The sequence below is a fragment of the Phycodurus eques genome, chromosome 12, assembly GCF_024500275.1.
Source record: "Phycodurus eques isolate BA_2022a chromosome 12, UOR_Pequ_1.1, whole genome shotgun sequence".
Classification (NCBI taxonomy): domain Eukaryota; kingdom Metazoa; phylum Chordata; class Actinopteri; order Syngnathiformes; family Syngnathidae; genus Phycodurus; species Phycodurus eques.
The window spans coordinates 15,055,248-15,072,598 of record NC_084536.1 but is presented as its reverse complement, the minus strand read 5'-3'; the positions used below and the strand labels follow the sequence as shown (position 1 = coordinate 15,072,598).

The following is a 17,351-nucleotide window of genomic DNA, read 5'->3' as shown; positions in this document are numbered from 1 at the left end:
GAGAGCTGACGGGAAACTGATTTGTCAGCCAATAAGACAAAGTAAGAGAATAGCAGACCAGTTTGAACATTAACACGATGAAAGAGAACCAAGAGAGGAACACAGCTCCAACCTGTATAATCTACAGACACTCAACCAAATACAAAGAAAATGGGCATTTCATCTGAGGCTGTGAAGCAACCAAAAATATAGATGCCTTGAAATGGCACAGTAACTTATTACAGCCATAGGAGGTCACTGTGGGGACATGAATGTCAGTGGGAAGATCAACTCTGACAAACGTCTCAATAAACTCCACAGCTAATTGATGAAGTCACTAACTACATTCCCTGACACATTCACGAGAAAGGTTCCAAGTTTTCCATAACAGCTATAATCTGCATGTGGGTTATTGATTCATTCAAGCAAAATGTCCTTACTCAGGTCTTTGCGAGGCTTGTAAATCATTAATCCCAAAGAGCCAAGGCACTGGTCAACACATGGCAGGCTTCTGTGTTTCATGACTTAGCTGATCAAAGCGGTGGCAGCCAGCGCCGCCGGGACTTTTCAGCTCAGGCATCCATCAAACTCCCACTTAAACTAAAACGCTCAGTTCTCTGTTGTACTCACCAAGGTTCTCATTAAAAGAACTTTCCAAACTGCAATCGATTAGCCAATGTGTCGGGAAGTGAAGGTAAACCACACAAAAGCACTTTCTGATTCAGTGGGGAAACCACGTTCCTCTAAGACATCCCTCGTTCTTAATTGAGCGGGAGCAGATACAGTATAGCTGCATTAATGATATAGTAATGTATTTAGAACATTACCATATAATGTGATTTTTGCTTGTTTAAGGGTGAACGATCTAATGAATTTGTCAGACTTACCAGCTCACATTGAGTGTGAAGTTTAAATTTACACACCAAATGAACACAGTGACTTTATTTGTTTTTGGACAGTCCCTCTGCATGCAAGTAACTCTCATGTCACCACACTTTCAAGACATTGTCTCTTGGAATGCGCCGGCAATCCACATCTGGGAGCAGCATGTAGACGTTCCTTTGATGAATTCAGACTTCAAAATGTCGTTAACACATGCTTGTGAATTATACAGAGTTTTGAAGGGACATTTGTAGTTTCACATTATTGCCATGCGTTAGAATACAATACGTGGAATGATTCAATACAGGATGTGGCTTATTATTATGCACATTTTACATGGTTGGGCTGGCATAATACGACACACACTTAAATTTGATTGCATTGAATTAAATATATTGCAGCTTTCTTGGGTGAATCTTCATCAATGAATGCTAAATCATATATTCAATTTCCATGAGTCTTGACTTAGATACAAACTCTGTCTGTCGACATGTGTTGCTTCACCATTTGCGTTAAAATATCAGTTGTTTAAAGGATTATAACACTGCCACATAGATGCTATTTGTTAGCCCCTCTACGCCTTTCCTATTATGTGTTGTCATTAGCATTAAGATACCAGAATTAAAGGCAATGTAGTTGTTTTAAATATACACAGTGTAATTATCTTTGATTTATGTTTAGTTTGACAGTGGCACGGTGGACGACTGGTTAGAGCGTCTGCCTCACAGTTCTGAGGAGCGGGGTTCAATCCCCGGTCCCGCCTGTTTGGAGTTTGCATGTGCTCCCCGTGCCTGCGTGGGTTTTCTCCGGGCACTGCGGCTTTCCTCCCACATCCCAAAAACATGCATGTATTGGAGACTCTAAATTGCCCATAGGTGTGAATGTGAGTGCGAATGGTTGTTTGTTTGTATGTGCCCTGCGATTGGTTGGCAACCAGTTCAGGGTGTACCCCGCCTCCTGATAGCTGGGATAGGCTCCAGCACGCCCAGGACCCTAGTGAGGAGAAGCGGCTCAGAAAATGGATGGATGGATAGTTTGAAGAGTAAACTTCAACTGAGAGTCGCAATAAACAGATTGAAGCCTCTTTTTTGAAGATCTTCCAAACTGCTGCTTGTTGTGAGGTGATTTAAGTTCACTGCCACCATACAGTGCTCATATAAACTTTTTGCTCGCAAGTCAAAGCAAAAAATTTTTTAAATCATCCTATTGGCTGCTTGCATCTCGAAAAAGTTAAAACAAAGGTCTCGTGTAATCAACCCGTAAGGAAGACAATCACAGCATGCAGACACACAATGTTTACGTCGCAGAGTTGCGACATTTCCTGCAAGATGTGTTTATTAACTGGAGGTGAGAACTCTCCCCTGCGGGTTTTCACAGGTACCTGTAAGGATTGGTAGAGAAGCATCCATTGACCATCCCCCCCATCTCCTTAGTTCATCACTGATCTGTCTGTTCCTTTTATATTTTTTTACATGTCCCAGAGCCTCTCAAGCGGCCAGTTGCCTTTAATAAGGGATCCCCTTTTCCTGCCCAGAAGGCCCTTTACAAGTCCAGCCTCTTCTGTGGTTCTATATGTGGATTCAGTAGTGTACTGTATAGTTCTTCATGTGACTGGATTTAATGTCTATTATAAATCCATGATCACATAAACTTGAATAGGGTATGCAAATGCAAATTTGGACTTTAACAGCTGAACAAACTCCGAAGAGAATGTCATTAGATAAGATAAATTCTTAGATAATATAGTTTGTGCCAGTTGACTCGACACTTCTGAGAGTAGATCAAAGCTACAACTGGAATAAACAAAGGCCAAAATTCCCTTCAGATGAGTGCCACGTGAGTGGGGCCATGTTGACCACTTAAAGGATTTTTACCTCTTTGTCAAGATTTCCTAAATAGAAAGCCTCAGGTTGGAACAAGTTCAGCTACAAAGGTATCCCCCTGCTTTGAAGGCCAACACAGCTGCTGACAAGAAGATTCTTTAGCGTGGCGGACGAAGAGACCCAGGGAAGAGAGACAATTACTTCTCGTGTAAACACACACCAATTGCCAGCTAGCTAAATGTAAACACATGCTGTGGATGTAGAGAGCATGGATTTGACATCACAATGAGGTGACACAGCTAAGATCACTTATTACTGCCTTTTCAGAGACAACAGACAACTGGAATTCCTTGCCATTGTAGCACATTTAGTCAGTTGATTGTCGTGGTGTTGTAATAGGAATAATACAAGTACAACGGAAACAAAAACATACCTGGAGATCTTTTGCTAGGCCGTAAAGGCAACATGTAGGACTGTCGTGGAAGAAGAGGTGAGGAGGGCAGAGACATAGACGCTCCCTTGGCGAGGCTTAGTCTGAAAACATCATCTGGAACGTTAGGGTGACTGCTGCCAAGGCCTGGGGCTAGTGGGTTTCCATCAGGTGGGTATCTTCTTTGGGCATTGTGGCTATGAACATCTCCTGTTAGGGAAAACCACAGTGTTATGAGAGATTTTACAAATAGCTTCGACATCCGCTCATGCAATAAAATGAGGAATCTAGGCAGAGGCTTCCAATTGTGTTGGCTGCCACCTAGTCCTTAAAAGATGTCAGACAATGTTGAAACACAAGGCTCTTGGTACAGACAATTTATGTTTTTTCTTTCCATTAAAAAATAGTTTTTATTGGTCTGATGTGAAATATGGGTTTTCAAATATTCTTCAAACATAGGTTAGTACGCCTCACATTTCCACAAGATTCCAAACCACTTGTTTTCACTTTCCATGTTGACTCTGAAGCTTGAATGCCAGGAATGTAATGCCTTGTTTCCACTTTCCACCAAGTGGCACAGTCCAGTTCAGACGGTACATGGTACTGCTCAGATCAGTAAACCCTGATCAGGCTTGCCTCTCAAGCACAGAATGTGTAGGTAGGATGGCCATAACTCCATCAGCTAGCGAAATACTGTTAAATTATACAATACTGGTACATAATTCACCAATTAATTAAACAAACACAATAAACACAACACAATAAACGCAACACAGGTGAGTGCGGTGTTCTTTGGTGTACCTGAAAAATATTGTTTCTAATGGTGGAATCATTCTCAGAATCTTCTTCACTCCTGTTTTGATACCAGTGTTGTATTAAAGACTCTATAACGTGAATTTAGATATTAGTTTCTAAATACATGATACATGTTTCAAGATAATTGCTGAAAACGTGCAAAGACTGACTAACTTGTGGAGATATTGTCTTAAACAGTTTCCATTTCAGCTTTCCTGATTTTTTAGGACGTGCCGAAAATAGCACCGAGTGACGATCTTCGGATAGGGTACTGGCGTGGCCGCTATGGAGTGCCTCGTTTCGGCTGTCAGTTCGCGTATGACACAGGAGGATGGGGAAGAGTGGAGACTGAGGAAAAAAAATTTTAAGGTCCGACTTGACAGCCAGCCTGTGTACCATGGCTTCGGGCTTTAGAGCGCCTTGTAGTTCCTGCGTCGAAAAGCCCCACGACGACGTGATGAGATAAGAGAATAGTACAGCCACTTGAGGCTTCAAGCAGATATCTTTTTGTGGCTCAAACATGCAGCTATGTGTAGGCATAAGAAAGATGATAGATGAAGAAGTAACATCCATTTTTCCAGGTCTTAGAAGAAGAAGAAGAATCACCTTTATTGTCATGAACATGCATGCATGCACACGAAATTTATTCTCTGCATTTTACCCATCACAGTGAACACATACACATGTTAGTGGAACACACAGAAGCAGGGGGCAGAAGGGCCCGGGGAGCCTTTCGGGGTATCAGTGTCTTGCTCAAGGACACCACAGCCGTGGTTGGGGATGTTGGCGGATGGTCCAGTCGGGATCTTGAACCTAGGTCCCCCACGGGGGCAGGCGATGATCTTAACCATTGGGCCACGGCTGTTTGATTGACAATTGAGAGTTGTGCGGACACGCCCACAATTTTCAAGAGTGGAGAGCGGCTTGGATTTTCAGGATTTTAAGACAGTCCCTGGGACGACTACGAGACACTGGAGAGACTATGTCTGAGAAGAGCTGGATGAAGTGGCTGGAGAGAGGGAAGTCTGGGCTTCCCTGCTAAAGTTGAAACATTCAGAAGACATTTATTTTCACTTGTTTAAGACAAGTGAGGATGTAGCTCAACTTCCCATAGCTGACGCCAAGTTTTTCTTCTTTAGACCACAAACTAGTTTGGACTGAACATCAGCGCCCCTGCTGATTGCAGCCAAGTAGTGCACATCCATTTTGCCTCAACTACTTCAAGGTACGACTAATCAAGAATTCCACTCAACTGACCAAATTTATAACGATTAATCCATCGTTATACCATCCCTACCTGTAAACAAGAAACACAGCTTCTGAATATTCTTTCCATCTTCTGTCATTTGCAGTCTGTCCTTCTCTTGTGTTGCAAGGTCCAGAAAAAAAGTTCAATCGTGATTGTGGTAAACTCACACAACAGACCTTGAGCTCACACAAATTGACAATAGAGCATGTCTAATGCCATGGAACACTATCCATCCGTCCATCCATTTTCTGAGCCGCTTCTCCTCACTAGGGTCGCGGGCTTGCTGGAGGCTATCCCAGCTATCATCGGGCAGGAGGCGGGGTACACCCTGAACTGGTTGCCTGCCAATCGCAGGGCACATACAAACAAACAACCATTCGCACTCACATTCACACCTACGGGCAATTTTGAGTCTTCAATTCATGCATGCTTTTGGGATGTGGGAGGAAACCGGAGTGCCCGGAGAAAACCCACGCAGGCACGGGGAGAACATGCAAACTCCACCCAGATGGGGCTGGGGATTGAACCCTGCTCCTCAGAACTGTGAGGCTGACACTATAACCAGTCGTCTACCGTGCCGCCTGGAACACTATATAAAATAAAATAAAGCAGTGTCATCGACCACACAGGTAAGATAATATGTTATTCATTAATCCCACTGGCTAACTGCTTTGCTCTGCTTTGGACAACAATTTTGCTCAAAACTCAATTCCTTCAGAGTTTCGTGACACACTGTAGTTTATCAAGCCGGAAAGCATTATCTTCAATGTTATGACACAGGTAGAGGTGGGTTAAATTGAGTCTTCCAGGCTGAGAAAGGTTCTGTATTGAAAGTGAAAACCTTTATGCCGCAAATTAAACTTTTTGCATTTTCAGTCATTTCAAACAGAAAGCAAGTAAATAACCTGACATACTGTAATTTCTCATGTACAATGCGCATTTTTTACCCCAAAAAATTGTCAAAAGTCAATAGTGCGTATTATATACAGGTATAGGAGAAAATGAAAAAGACTTTCACATTTTATAAATTTATGCCACCATCTAGAGGTTATGAAAAAGCTGTACACTTTCATTCTACTATGCCACCGCCCACTAGAGGTGAATGAAAAAGTCGTACACTTTCATTCTAGTATGCCACCTAGAGGTTATGAAAAAGTTGCAGACTACACTTTCATTTCAATGACAGGGGTACATATGACTGCATATATGTAGAATTGTGGTCATAAGTTGACATACCCAGGCAGAATTTGTGAAATGTTTTTTTTTTTTTTTTTTTTTTTTTTTTTTAAATACGACTGATGACTGAACAACAACCATCATTAATTTATTTATGGTTATGTTTTGTTTAATGATAATGCTTTTCTGTAATGCTTGACAGTTTAATTTGAATCCCATTAAAATAAAATGAAATGTGTTTCACCTGGTCCTTCATGTTTTCTTAAAAGTATGGTACACATTTTACAAATTCTCCCTCGGTAATCAAACATATGAGCACAACTGTGTGTTTTCTAAGAGAAAGTAAATAAAAAGAAAGTATTGTGTTCAAATATAGTGCTTAACTTCAGAATAATTCTTTGAAAGAACTAACAAAATACAGACCATACATCATGTTTTGATCATATGGGTAGAAGCAAAATCATGCATTGTAAAAATGCATTATAGATAGGTTGAAGGGTTTTCCATAATTTTGAGGTCAACTTTGGGGGTGCGCAATATACATGGATGTGCATTATACACGAGAAATTACGGTAATTCTCTTGCGCAGCCTATACAGATGATTTACTGTAATTCCAAATGTGCTAATGATTTAACCCGACTGCTACTCTGCCCTGTGGAATCCAAACCCAGGATGTAAAAAACAGCTTTTCTATGTTGAGAAAATACAGTCCTGCATGGAAAGACCGTTTACATCATGGAGCCAGCCAGGGAGCACAGTAATCCACTCTCGGGTGGCAAAGTTGCACACTCATCATGGCTACAATTAATATAGAGAATGACCAACCTCAAGAGAGCATGTAACCCCTGACTAATGATATGTCAGCATTTCCACTGTGATTATAACAGCAGATGTGGTAAACCATAGTAATGACAATGACTTTTCAGTACAGAGTTGCTTGTGTTAGTCTTTAGTAGACGTGCACTGATGTCTCTGTCTGCAGTCTTATACCGATCACAGCAGTCTTAACTACAAGTCGCAAACATCTTTTAGCATCCTGCTTTTCCCCTCAGGGCACAAGGAGTGTTGCTGGCCCGCCAGGCTAATCAGAAACAGAGAAACCCATTTTCTGCAGGCCCCTGCCACAACACAGGAGACACAAAGCTGTCCTGTGTTTTTTAAAGGGCTCCTAAACAAAGCTGAATGCCAGACACAGGAAGCGGAAGGGTTGCAATGACACCTCTGCGTGGCCTCTGACATGGAGAAAAACTTGTGAATGTCCCAAAGGTGTTTTAGCCAAGGATAAGATCTGCCGTCACCCTGACCTATGAACCTACACTGCATCCAAGGGGGGCAGTATAAAACAGACATAAAAAAAAACACAAAGACGACAGCAAGCTGCAATATTAGTCGTTTTTTTTGCATCTACGGGTTATAACCGCAATACCAGTGCTAGATTTGCAGCCTGTCTACAGAGTTTAGCATTGTGTGTTAACATTAAGATAGCTGAATTTCATAAGGCAAAGTTGTGTGGTTTAGTTAAATACACAACATGTAATTCTCATTATGGTTCAGTTTTACAGCAAACATCGGCCGAGTGACAGCTCATATCTAAAAAAACTTGTAAGTCAGTTCCTTCGTAAGTCAAGGTAACACTATACTGTTTACCTAAAAACAGATTTTTAAAATGACATTTGATATAGCTGTATTGCGAAAACATTGACAATGTACACATCATGGCTTAGTGCACAGAAGGTACTGAAATAACATTTCACGGCAACGTTTGTTAAAATCTCATAGTGGTGAGTTCACTTAAGTTGAAACATGTTTTCAGTCATGTTGCATGCAAAAGAGATTAACACAAAGTTATAATTTGGGTGGATGGCTCTGAAAACAAGGGGTGCCACATAAAAGCTGATCATCCAAGAGTTGGGGAACAGGCTGCAGTATGTTTTGATGACAGCACTGCCATCTGACCGATACTATACGCAGAGATACACAAGGACGGAAACTCACCAGAGCTATTTCGGTGACTTTCCTAAACCCTGGTCGGGGCAAAGCCTTCAATTTTAAGCCCTTCTGTGGTGCAGGAAATCAACCCTTTCTAATTATACACTGCTGCCCCAAGACCAAGCAAAAATGATTATAGTGCCATGCATGCTCATTACTCCTCATCAAAGTAGATGGCCAGAGCCCACTATGACAAGCACAACCCATAAGAAAAAGTCAAATATTTTTAAAGACACATTTAAAAACTAAGATTACAAAAAGTTAAAATCTGCCACAATCGCAGGTCAATACTAGTCCATAGCCAAACTAATGCTCTGACTTATGATTTAATGAGGTTCACTGTTTACTTTCCAAAAAAGCGAGTATAAATATATTATGAATTCTTGATGGTCAGTGATAATGTGGTGGATGAGGAGCTGCAGCCACAAAGGACTTGTGATTTGATAATCATCAAATCTAGGTCATTGGGTAATTATGTTAGATGACTGCTCATGAGTACCACACAAGGTCTTCAAAATATTGTTGCTGACAAAAGCATTAGAGCCATTGAATACAAGGTGACCGAGCCAATCATTTGAATACATTAGCAGTCATACAATTGTTTTTTTAATGCTTCTTGCATTGTCAATTATGGATAATCAACTGTGAAGGGTATTCAAAAGATTGGTTTTGGAAAGGACCTGACAGGACAAGGAGTTGGTGTTAATAAGCGTAGTGTTTCTTCACATCTTTATATTGTAAACAACTGGCCTGGCAGATTTTGCAGGTCTCTGTGAACTGGGGTTGTACTGACAAGATTGTCATCTGATCCCAAAACACTTAAAACACGTTCCTGTTTTTACGACATCATTGTCATATAAAGATACCTTAAGGTCCCTGCAAAGTTAAAATAAATGGCTTCTAAATTTGACGCACCATAGAGAAGAGTGTTGTTAACAACGCTGCCAAATTTGTATGATTAAAAAAGTATACAATATAAGGCTTCAAAATGGCGAAAGATCAAGCCATTGTCTCCGCTTTCAAACGCTGTGGGCATGTCCACTGAATGCGCTGAAACCACGCCGCGCTCAACTGTCAATCGAATACCACTACTAAGACCCCACTTCGTCTAGCATCTTTCTTGTGCCTACACGTTTGCAACACAAAAATATATCCGCTTGAAGCCTCCGGTGGCTGGAATATATCCCTCTGGGTCGTCACAGAGCTTTAAAAAATTCCCTCTTCGTCCACCTTTCTCTACGTAGCATGCATGCACTCACGGTCAACGAGGCACTCTAAAGCAGCCACACCAGTGGACTCTGAGGGGAAGTTTCTGTGTCTAGGCCTAGCTAGCTAGCTAACTGCACGTTGCAATTACACCGGATAACCGCTGGTTCAAATGAAAGTGCTCAGGTTCTTATACAGTACAGTGGGAAAGGGGTGACATGCACACAAAATGTGGAAAACTGAAATGGTGAAAAACAGTTTAACGCTATAGCTCCACAATTGAGTACTATAAAGTTATCAGTCTTTGCGCATGTTTTCAGCAGTTATCTTGAAACATGAATGATGCACAGTATTTAGAAAAAAAAATCTTTACAGAGTGTTTAAGTTGGAGTCTATTTTACCTCTTCAAGACTTTCCATAACATCTCTGGTTTCTTGGTAATGTTATGACATCATTGCTTTCTGTTCATGATTTAGATTTGTGGATCTTCAGGAAGTCCAGGACAAGCTGTAAAAGTTGTTCTTTCTTTGCAGTCAAATCTTCTGTGAAACGGCAATGTTATCCTGCTGTTAAATTGTTAGGATTAATGACTCATTGAAATTTTATTTTTGATTCAAAAGCAGCATTCAGGAGAGGCCTTGTAATTTCAGAGTAAAGACGGGCCAATGATCTTTACATTGCCACCATTCTATATGGTTAAGAATGGTGTTCCTCAAATAAATGTATGACGGCCACAAGACTGAGTGGAACATCTGCAATCTCTGCTCCCTGACACAAAGCTGCATTAAGAACCAGTATTCATCTTAATCTGATAGAACCACAAGGGTTTTGGGTTACTTTTAAAACTGCTGTCAAGCACCACAGTATTTAGCTACATTAACACATGCCAGCAAAAACTTTGCTTAAGGCCTTGAGTAAACTGTGTCCGGGGGCAATAATGGACCATCGCACAGTGGAAACATTTGCTGTGGTCAAATGTGTCTTTTTTTAATGGGAAAATGGACACTGACCAAAGAAACAAAAGGACCAACCGGAATGTAAGCAACAAGTCCAGAAGCTGGATTCTATCTTGGGTTGGGGTTGTGTTAGTGCCCTTGGCAAAAGTAAATTGCACTTCTGTGACGGCATGATGTATGCACAGAAAGTACATGATTTTCAGAGGAACACACGCTGGTTTTGCAAGCAAAAACCACTGGCTGTACACATTACAGAGGTAAAGAGGCTTTCTGGTGCAATTCTGCTTGTTTATTCTGGACAAAACGATAATATTGTTGAGGTTAAAAGTCAGAGTCCACAGAGTTCATCCAATTCTGATATGTGATTAACATTTTCAGGAGGAATATATCTACAAAGTTGCACAAATCTCATGGATGAAATCACACATGACATCATATAAGCTCAGTTCGGCAAGCATCAAAGGGTTAACTTAAGCGTGTGTTTGGCATTTTCGTTGGCTTGATTGTGAATTTGTGACACTTGTTCAAGAAGGAGAACCAGCCTCAACAGGGTGCATTTGGAGAAGAAAATCCCTTGTTGCATTATTCTTTTGTCGTCCATCACTAAAACTGGGTCATACCATTTTGCGTCACCTTAAAGGTCCCATATTTTGGCTATTAGCCCTCCATAGAGTGACTCTCTAGCATGGACTTAGTATAAAAGTGTCAATTTCATTTATTAAAAAAAAACAAAAAAAAAACACTTTGGTTTTGTCATACGATTGTCCGAGTTTTGTATCCGCTTTGTCCATATTTGGATAAGACTGCCCCCTTTCCTCTGATTGGTTGCATCCGTAAAGAAGACACTTGTGAGAGCACACATTTGTTACAGTATGCTTACAGGCGCTGGCTCGGGAGCGGAGAGGTAGGCGGAGATCTTCGCTAGTGACGTAGATAAGCTCGAGAAATTCGAATGACCTGATTTCAGGCCTCTCAGCAGAAAAATGTCTGGAACTCAGGAATGCGTGGACGATTTTAATTCATGTTTACTGAGGCACCATAGAGCCAATATTTCATCCCAAATACTAAAAAAAGTTGGTTTGGTAAAATATGGCACCTTTAATATTAATATTGTTGAAATCTTGAAGTAACTCACTTTCCTGTTTCATTATTTTCTATTGGAGTGCAAGTTAATTTTACAGTAAAAACTATGGAGAAAATGAAGTCTATAAATAATGCTAATTATTTCAGGGAACAAACAAAGGACGATGTCCATAGGACAATCAAGCAAAGGGGTCATTCTCCTGCTAGACTGAGTGCCAATGTGGATTTCCTGTGTACCTCCGAGACCAGTGTGACACTCTGACAAAAGCTGTCATGGTTAACACACTGCGTGCCACAGTGGGGAGAGGGAGCTGGTCAACAAGGGCAACAGAGTGGGGGAGGGTCTTCAGTGCAAGTCTCTAATGAGGATGAAGGGTGGATTAATGAGATGTAAATCTGTCTAATAAAATTTTTCTTCAATATGTTCTTTAAGACAATTTGAAATAATAACTGCACTGTTTTCAAAAACAACCCTCATTTTGGGCCCCTTTGTCAATGGTGGGTCTTGTATATTCGTTTTACACTATATGTACTTACTTGTATAATAAATCCACATACACCTTTCTAAAATTTACACCATGGCATGGCACTTTGATCAGCAAATATCAAATGCTATTCAACTGTCCAGTACCTTCCATCTATGCTGGTGGAAAAGGAGAACACAACAGGCAGTGTGTTTAGCTTTAGCTTGTCAGAAACATGCAGTTTCTGGGGCTGTAAAATGCTCATCTTAGATGTATGCATTAGATTCTTTTTAATTTTGGGGTGGGGTGGGGGGAGGGTTAAAGGACCAATATTGTTTCTTTATGGGAAGCTAATGTTATACAGGAATGACACAGATGACAGCAGACTGCTTCAGATCAAAACAAGCAAGACTGAGTGGCTCTGTTCCACAGCTCTGAAGTGGCCTGTGGTCAGGAATGTCCTTCCCTCCTGGCCCCAGGGGAGGATGAGGAGGTGGTGTGTTGGGAGAGGTCTCAGGGAGAAGGCGTAGATGAGGAGAAGGGGGAGGAGGGTTCCACTGTGACATTTCCCATATCTTTCTCATAAAACACCAGTCTAAATGGCCATGGGAAGAAACTGACTTGTACTTAAAAGGGACAGAAGATGGATGATGGCATAGCAATCAAGTTGAATGAGTTACACTAATGTGAGAACTGATCCAAATGGTCTCATTTTTAATAATGGAAGCTGAAAATGAGGCCACTATATTTACAGTATGAGGTGTGTCCGATACAATGGAACCTAGGTTTTTGTGATTAATCCGTTCCAGAAAGTCTGAGTAAATCTTAATTGTACCTAATCCAAAGCAATATTTCGCATAGGAAATATTGTAATGTAAATCCAATTAATATGTTCCAGAAACCCCAAATTATTAACACATTACATTTGAAGACTCTTGATGGCCTATACAGGTGGGAGAGCAGCGAGGGGAGCCATTGCCTTAGTTTTTTCTTGAATATGAAAGTGTTCCCCGTCATCTTTATCATCCATCCATCCATCCATTTTCTGTACTGCTTAATCCTCATAAGGGTCACGGGCGTGCTGGAGGCTATCCCAGCTATCTTTGGGCAAGAGGCGGGGTACACCCCGAACTGGTCGCCAGCCAATCGCAGGGCACATAGAAAACAAACAACCATTCGCGCACACATTCACACCTACGGGCAATTTAGAGTCTTCAATCAACCTACCATGCATGTTTTTAGGATGTGGGAGGAAACCGGAGTGCCTGGAGAAAACCCACGCAGGCACAGGGAGAACATGCAAACTCCACACAGGCGGGGCCGGGGATTGAACCCCGGTCCTCAGAACTGTGAGGCAGACGCTCTAACCAGTCGTCCATCGTGCCGCCTCATCTTTATCAATTATTCTTAATTATGAACCTGTGAAGGCTTCTTTATACTCGCTGTGGGCGGTGACCGCGCTGACGTCACTCCGGCTATTCCGCACGCAATTTGCCTTTATACTCGAGCGCAACCCACGCACGCAGTTTTGAACATGTCCTGCAGTTCTCCTCCAAGTCGGGGGTGTTGCTACGGCTGGTACTGGCTAGCACACCATAGGGTGGAGTTTCAAGGAACGCCAAAAAAAAACAAGATGGCTGCCGGGGTGCAGCCACACAGTTTGGCAGGTCCTGTAAACTGCTTACAACATACAAGGCCTTCACAAAAAAACTGAAAATGTGGCTAGTTAACACCTATAGCTGCCAACACTAAAAGACAAGTATGTTATGATGGTTTTTTTTGTTATGATCAAATGATTTGTGGTTTTATTCTCTCTTAATAGTACAGTAAATCTTTGATTATGTATCCTGTATTATATTGTCTTGGAGATGTATTTTACTGCTTTTTTACAAAATGGCCAGGGCACTACAGATGAAAACTAGCCTTCTGGCTAATTCTGGCTTTTTTAACCATGTGTATTTCATGTGTTTTATGAAATTGCATTGTCCCCTTTCAAATAAACTGATTAAAAAAAAAAGAAGAAGCAACAACAATGGCGACCGTGGAACAGTGTCTGCTAGAACAAATGAAAAAAGAAAATAAAAGCATACCAGTCTGATAACAGTTTCAACATACTTTATCTGGCCCTATAGTGGCTTATTTAGCAGTCACACTCAAACTATTTTGTGCTTGTTTATTCAGTGTAGCTGTTAAATAAGATAATGTAGGCCAAGAAGGTGTGGTGAATCCATGTTACTATATTGTATGCATCTTATTTTGAAGGTCGAACCTTTGACCAAAAGTTTTGCGCAGTATGTATGAATGGTTGTTTGTCTTTTTGTGCACTAAAATTGACTGGCAATAAATCCAGGGTGTACCCCACCTCTTGACCTGAATTCAGCTAGAATAAGCTCCAGTTCACCAGCAAACCTGATGAGGACTTGTGCTGTAGAAAATGGAAGGAGGGAATGTTAAATGACTACACTAATAAGGGGGATGATACACACTTAAACATAGACAATAGCGATACAATATATTAAAATCCCAACATTTATGTCATGTCTACAGCATTCTGTGTGAGGTCCAATCTATTTCTGGAGGCATGCTTACTCTAGCACATGGTTTACTCCAACACCAAGAAGGATGACATGCAGGAAGCACGTGAGATGGCTCACCTCCAAACAGAACATGCCATAGTGACACACACCAAGAAACCAACATGATCGGTGTCACCAACACCAGGAGGTCCTGGGATTTGTCAATGAGGCATTCCACGCCTGCTAAGACTGTCACGCATGCCCTTCAGACCTGGGTCAGGGTGTGTTTACGTGAAAACGAACTGGTTAAAATGATAATAAAAAATAAAATAATTTTGTTTCTTTGTGTTTCCAAAAATGTTGATAAGGTAAACATCTCCATTCATACAAAAACATTTTGAACACCCTTTGTCAACGTTTATGCAAATGAAGACCGATGAGTAATGTGACTCTGCCAGACAAAGAGCTATACAGTCAATCTTAATGTTGCTAGTATAGCGTTTTAAGCTGCAAAAGCACTGTGTTCTGCCGTTACTGTTTTTTTTAGTCACGCTTGTGCCAATCAATGGTTTCTCTCTTCTACAGTCCAGACGTACAACTAATTAACTCACGTCTTCATTTGGAATCAGCGGTGGCACTTATAATTCTGATTTTGAAGACTGGAATATACAGTATTTCTTGGCGTATTTGCAACATGACTGGGGTTCATGTTGTCATTGTGATGCAGTGTAACAGCAGCTTTTGATTGCCATTATCACAAATCATTAGGCAAAGCTCCTTCTTAGGGCCAGGTGAGGTCATGAGAATGTCACTAACTGCTGGGCAATAGCCTCTTCAGTAACCTTGAATGGACGCATATATAAAGCTGTCCTCCCCAAGAGACAAATCCCATAAAGAAACAAGGACCCGGGCGAATACTGCAGCCTTGCACCTTTCAGAAACAGCTCATGGGGAACTTGTATCGTTTAGTGTGAGTTGTAACTGGCTTGATCACCAAACAGGGTAATTTGAATTTAATCAAAGCATTATCACAGTGATGTGTTGATACTTTAAACATTGTATTACCCTTAACCCTGGCAGTATACAAATCTCTCCCGATATTCTCAACATACTGAAATAAAACAATTAATTAAATACAGTAGATGTAAACATTAAGAGGGGCAAGCACTCCATCCAAACTCCTCTCTGTAATAGACACTAACCTCTCTCCCTTTGAGGCTCGGCACAAGAGCAACTGGGGTCATGAGTTCAACCTGTCTCAAATCCTCCTGAGCCATGCATAGCAAGACATTCATCTGCAGACACTCTTACAAAAAAGGCTCTATCCTCAGATATGTAGAAAGTAGGATAGAAAGAGGGGAAAGCCCCTCCTCGTACTAAACCTGAACAGAGGTCTTCACAGACACTCAAAGCATTGGTGTCTAGCTTTAAAAAAATTATTGCAAAAGAGTCAGTAAACTTAACCAACAACAGGTAATGCATGTCCAAAAGTAAACTTAACCAACAACAGGTAATGCATGGCTGTTTGACCACATAGGAGTCATGTGCATTAACATTCAATTCTTAGTGAGATAGTCAGACAATCCTGATGTATGAAATAAATAACCGGAAGATCAAACAGAAGGAATGTGTCTGGCAAAGCAGGTCACTGTGTAATTAGAAAAGCTTGTGGCCTGCTGACCCTTCAAGCCAATGAACCGCTATGATGGTCAGTATCGCCTTTTTCAAAGTACACTTTAAAACACCAAGGTACTGATAAAAGTCATGCCTTCTCTTTGATGTAAGAAAACGTTCCTGAGCACAGATGGGTAAGTGTCAAGGGGGCAGTATGGTGGGGCAGGGATTCTGACTTAGTGTGAAGAAGATGACATAACCCCTTGCTTCAAATGAGACCCTTGTATTTGTTTGGCTTCTTGTGCTTTGCTGCGTTCCCACTACCACGTCACACGGTCAAAAAGAACGCAAGACAGAGTGTGTTAAGAGCCAAGTTGGCTATTGGAAGAGTAGCTGGTACACAGTAGGCCTGTGTAAATCATGGAGGCTATTCCCCAAATTCATCCCTGCCAGAAACCACGGGGCAGCAGAAGGAATCCCAGATCTGAACACAAGGGAGTGCATTAAAATATCGACTGTGCAGATTTAAAATGAAACTTACTGGTGCATCCATTTACCACAAATGCATTTTTAGCTTTGTACAGTGCCTTAGTTGCAAACCACTTTCCGGACTACTTTCCAATAGTACAATTGGAACAAGGGGCTTGGCGATATGGCCTAAAATTCATATCGCAGTATAAAATGAATCCCTTTACAGTAATGGTACAAAACAGGACATAAACTTAAGTGCAAAAATGATTATCGAGATATTTCTGAATGGGTTACTATCGGGCCTTTTTGGCCTGTGGGACTCCTGAAGCAGCTGATGGGTACCGGCCAGCCAAGCGGAATGCAGCTTTGGTGGTCGCTGACGCAAAAACTCGGTATGGGAAGAGTTCGGTGAGGCCATGGAGAAAGACTTCCGGATGGCTTTGAGGAAATTCTGGTCCACCATCCAGCGTCTCAGGAGGGGGAAGCAGTGCACCATCAACACTGTGTATGGTGGGGATGGGGCGCTGCTGACCTCGACTCGGGACATTGTGAGCCAGTGGGGAGAATACTTCGAAGACCTCCTCAATTCAACCTACACACCTTCCCATGAGGAAGCAGAGTCTGGGTTCTCTGAGGCTGGCTCTCCTATCTCTGGGGTTGAGGTCACCGAGGTGGCAAGGCCCTGGGAGTGGATGAGATTCGCCCAGAGTTCCTAAA

General features: G+C 41.6%; 1 protein-coding gene across 5 annotated transcripts in view; it reads right to left on the bottom strand.

Moving 5' to 3' along the window:
* tanc1b (tetratricopeptide repeat, ankyrin repeat and coiled-coil containing 1b) overlaps window positions 1-17,351 on the bottom strand; it is a 126,763-nt gene that overhangs the window by 81,948 nt on the left and 27,464 nt on the right. For all 5 annotated transcript variants that reach the window (XM_061691679.1, XM_061691681.1, XM_061691680.1 and 2 more), the window contains exon 3: window positions 3,118-3,324. In XM_061691679.1, coding sequence (XP_061547663.1) covers window positions 3,118-3,324 — 207 coding nt within the window. The remainder of the gene's footprint in view (window positions 1-3,117; window positions 3,325-17,351) is intronic.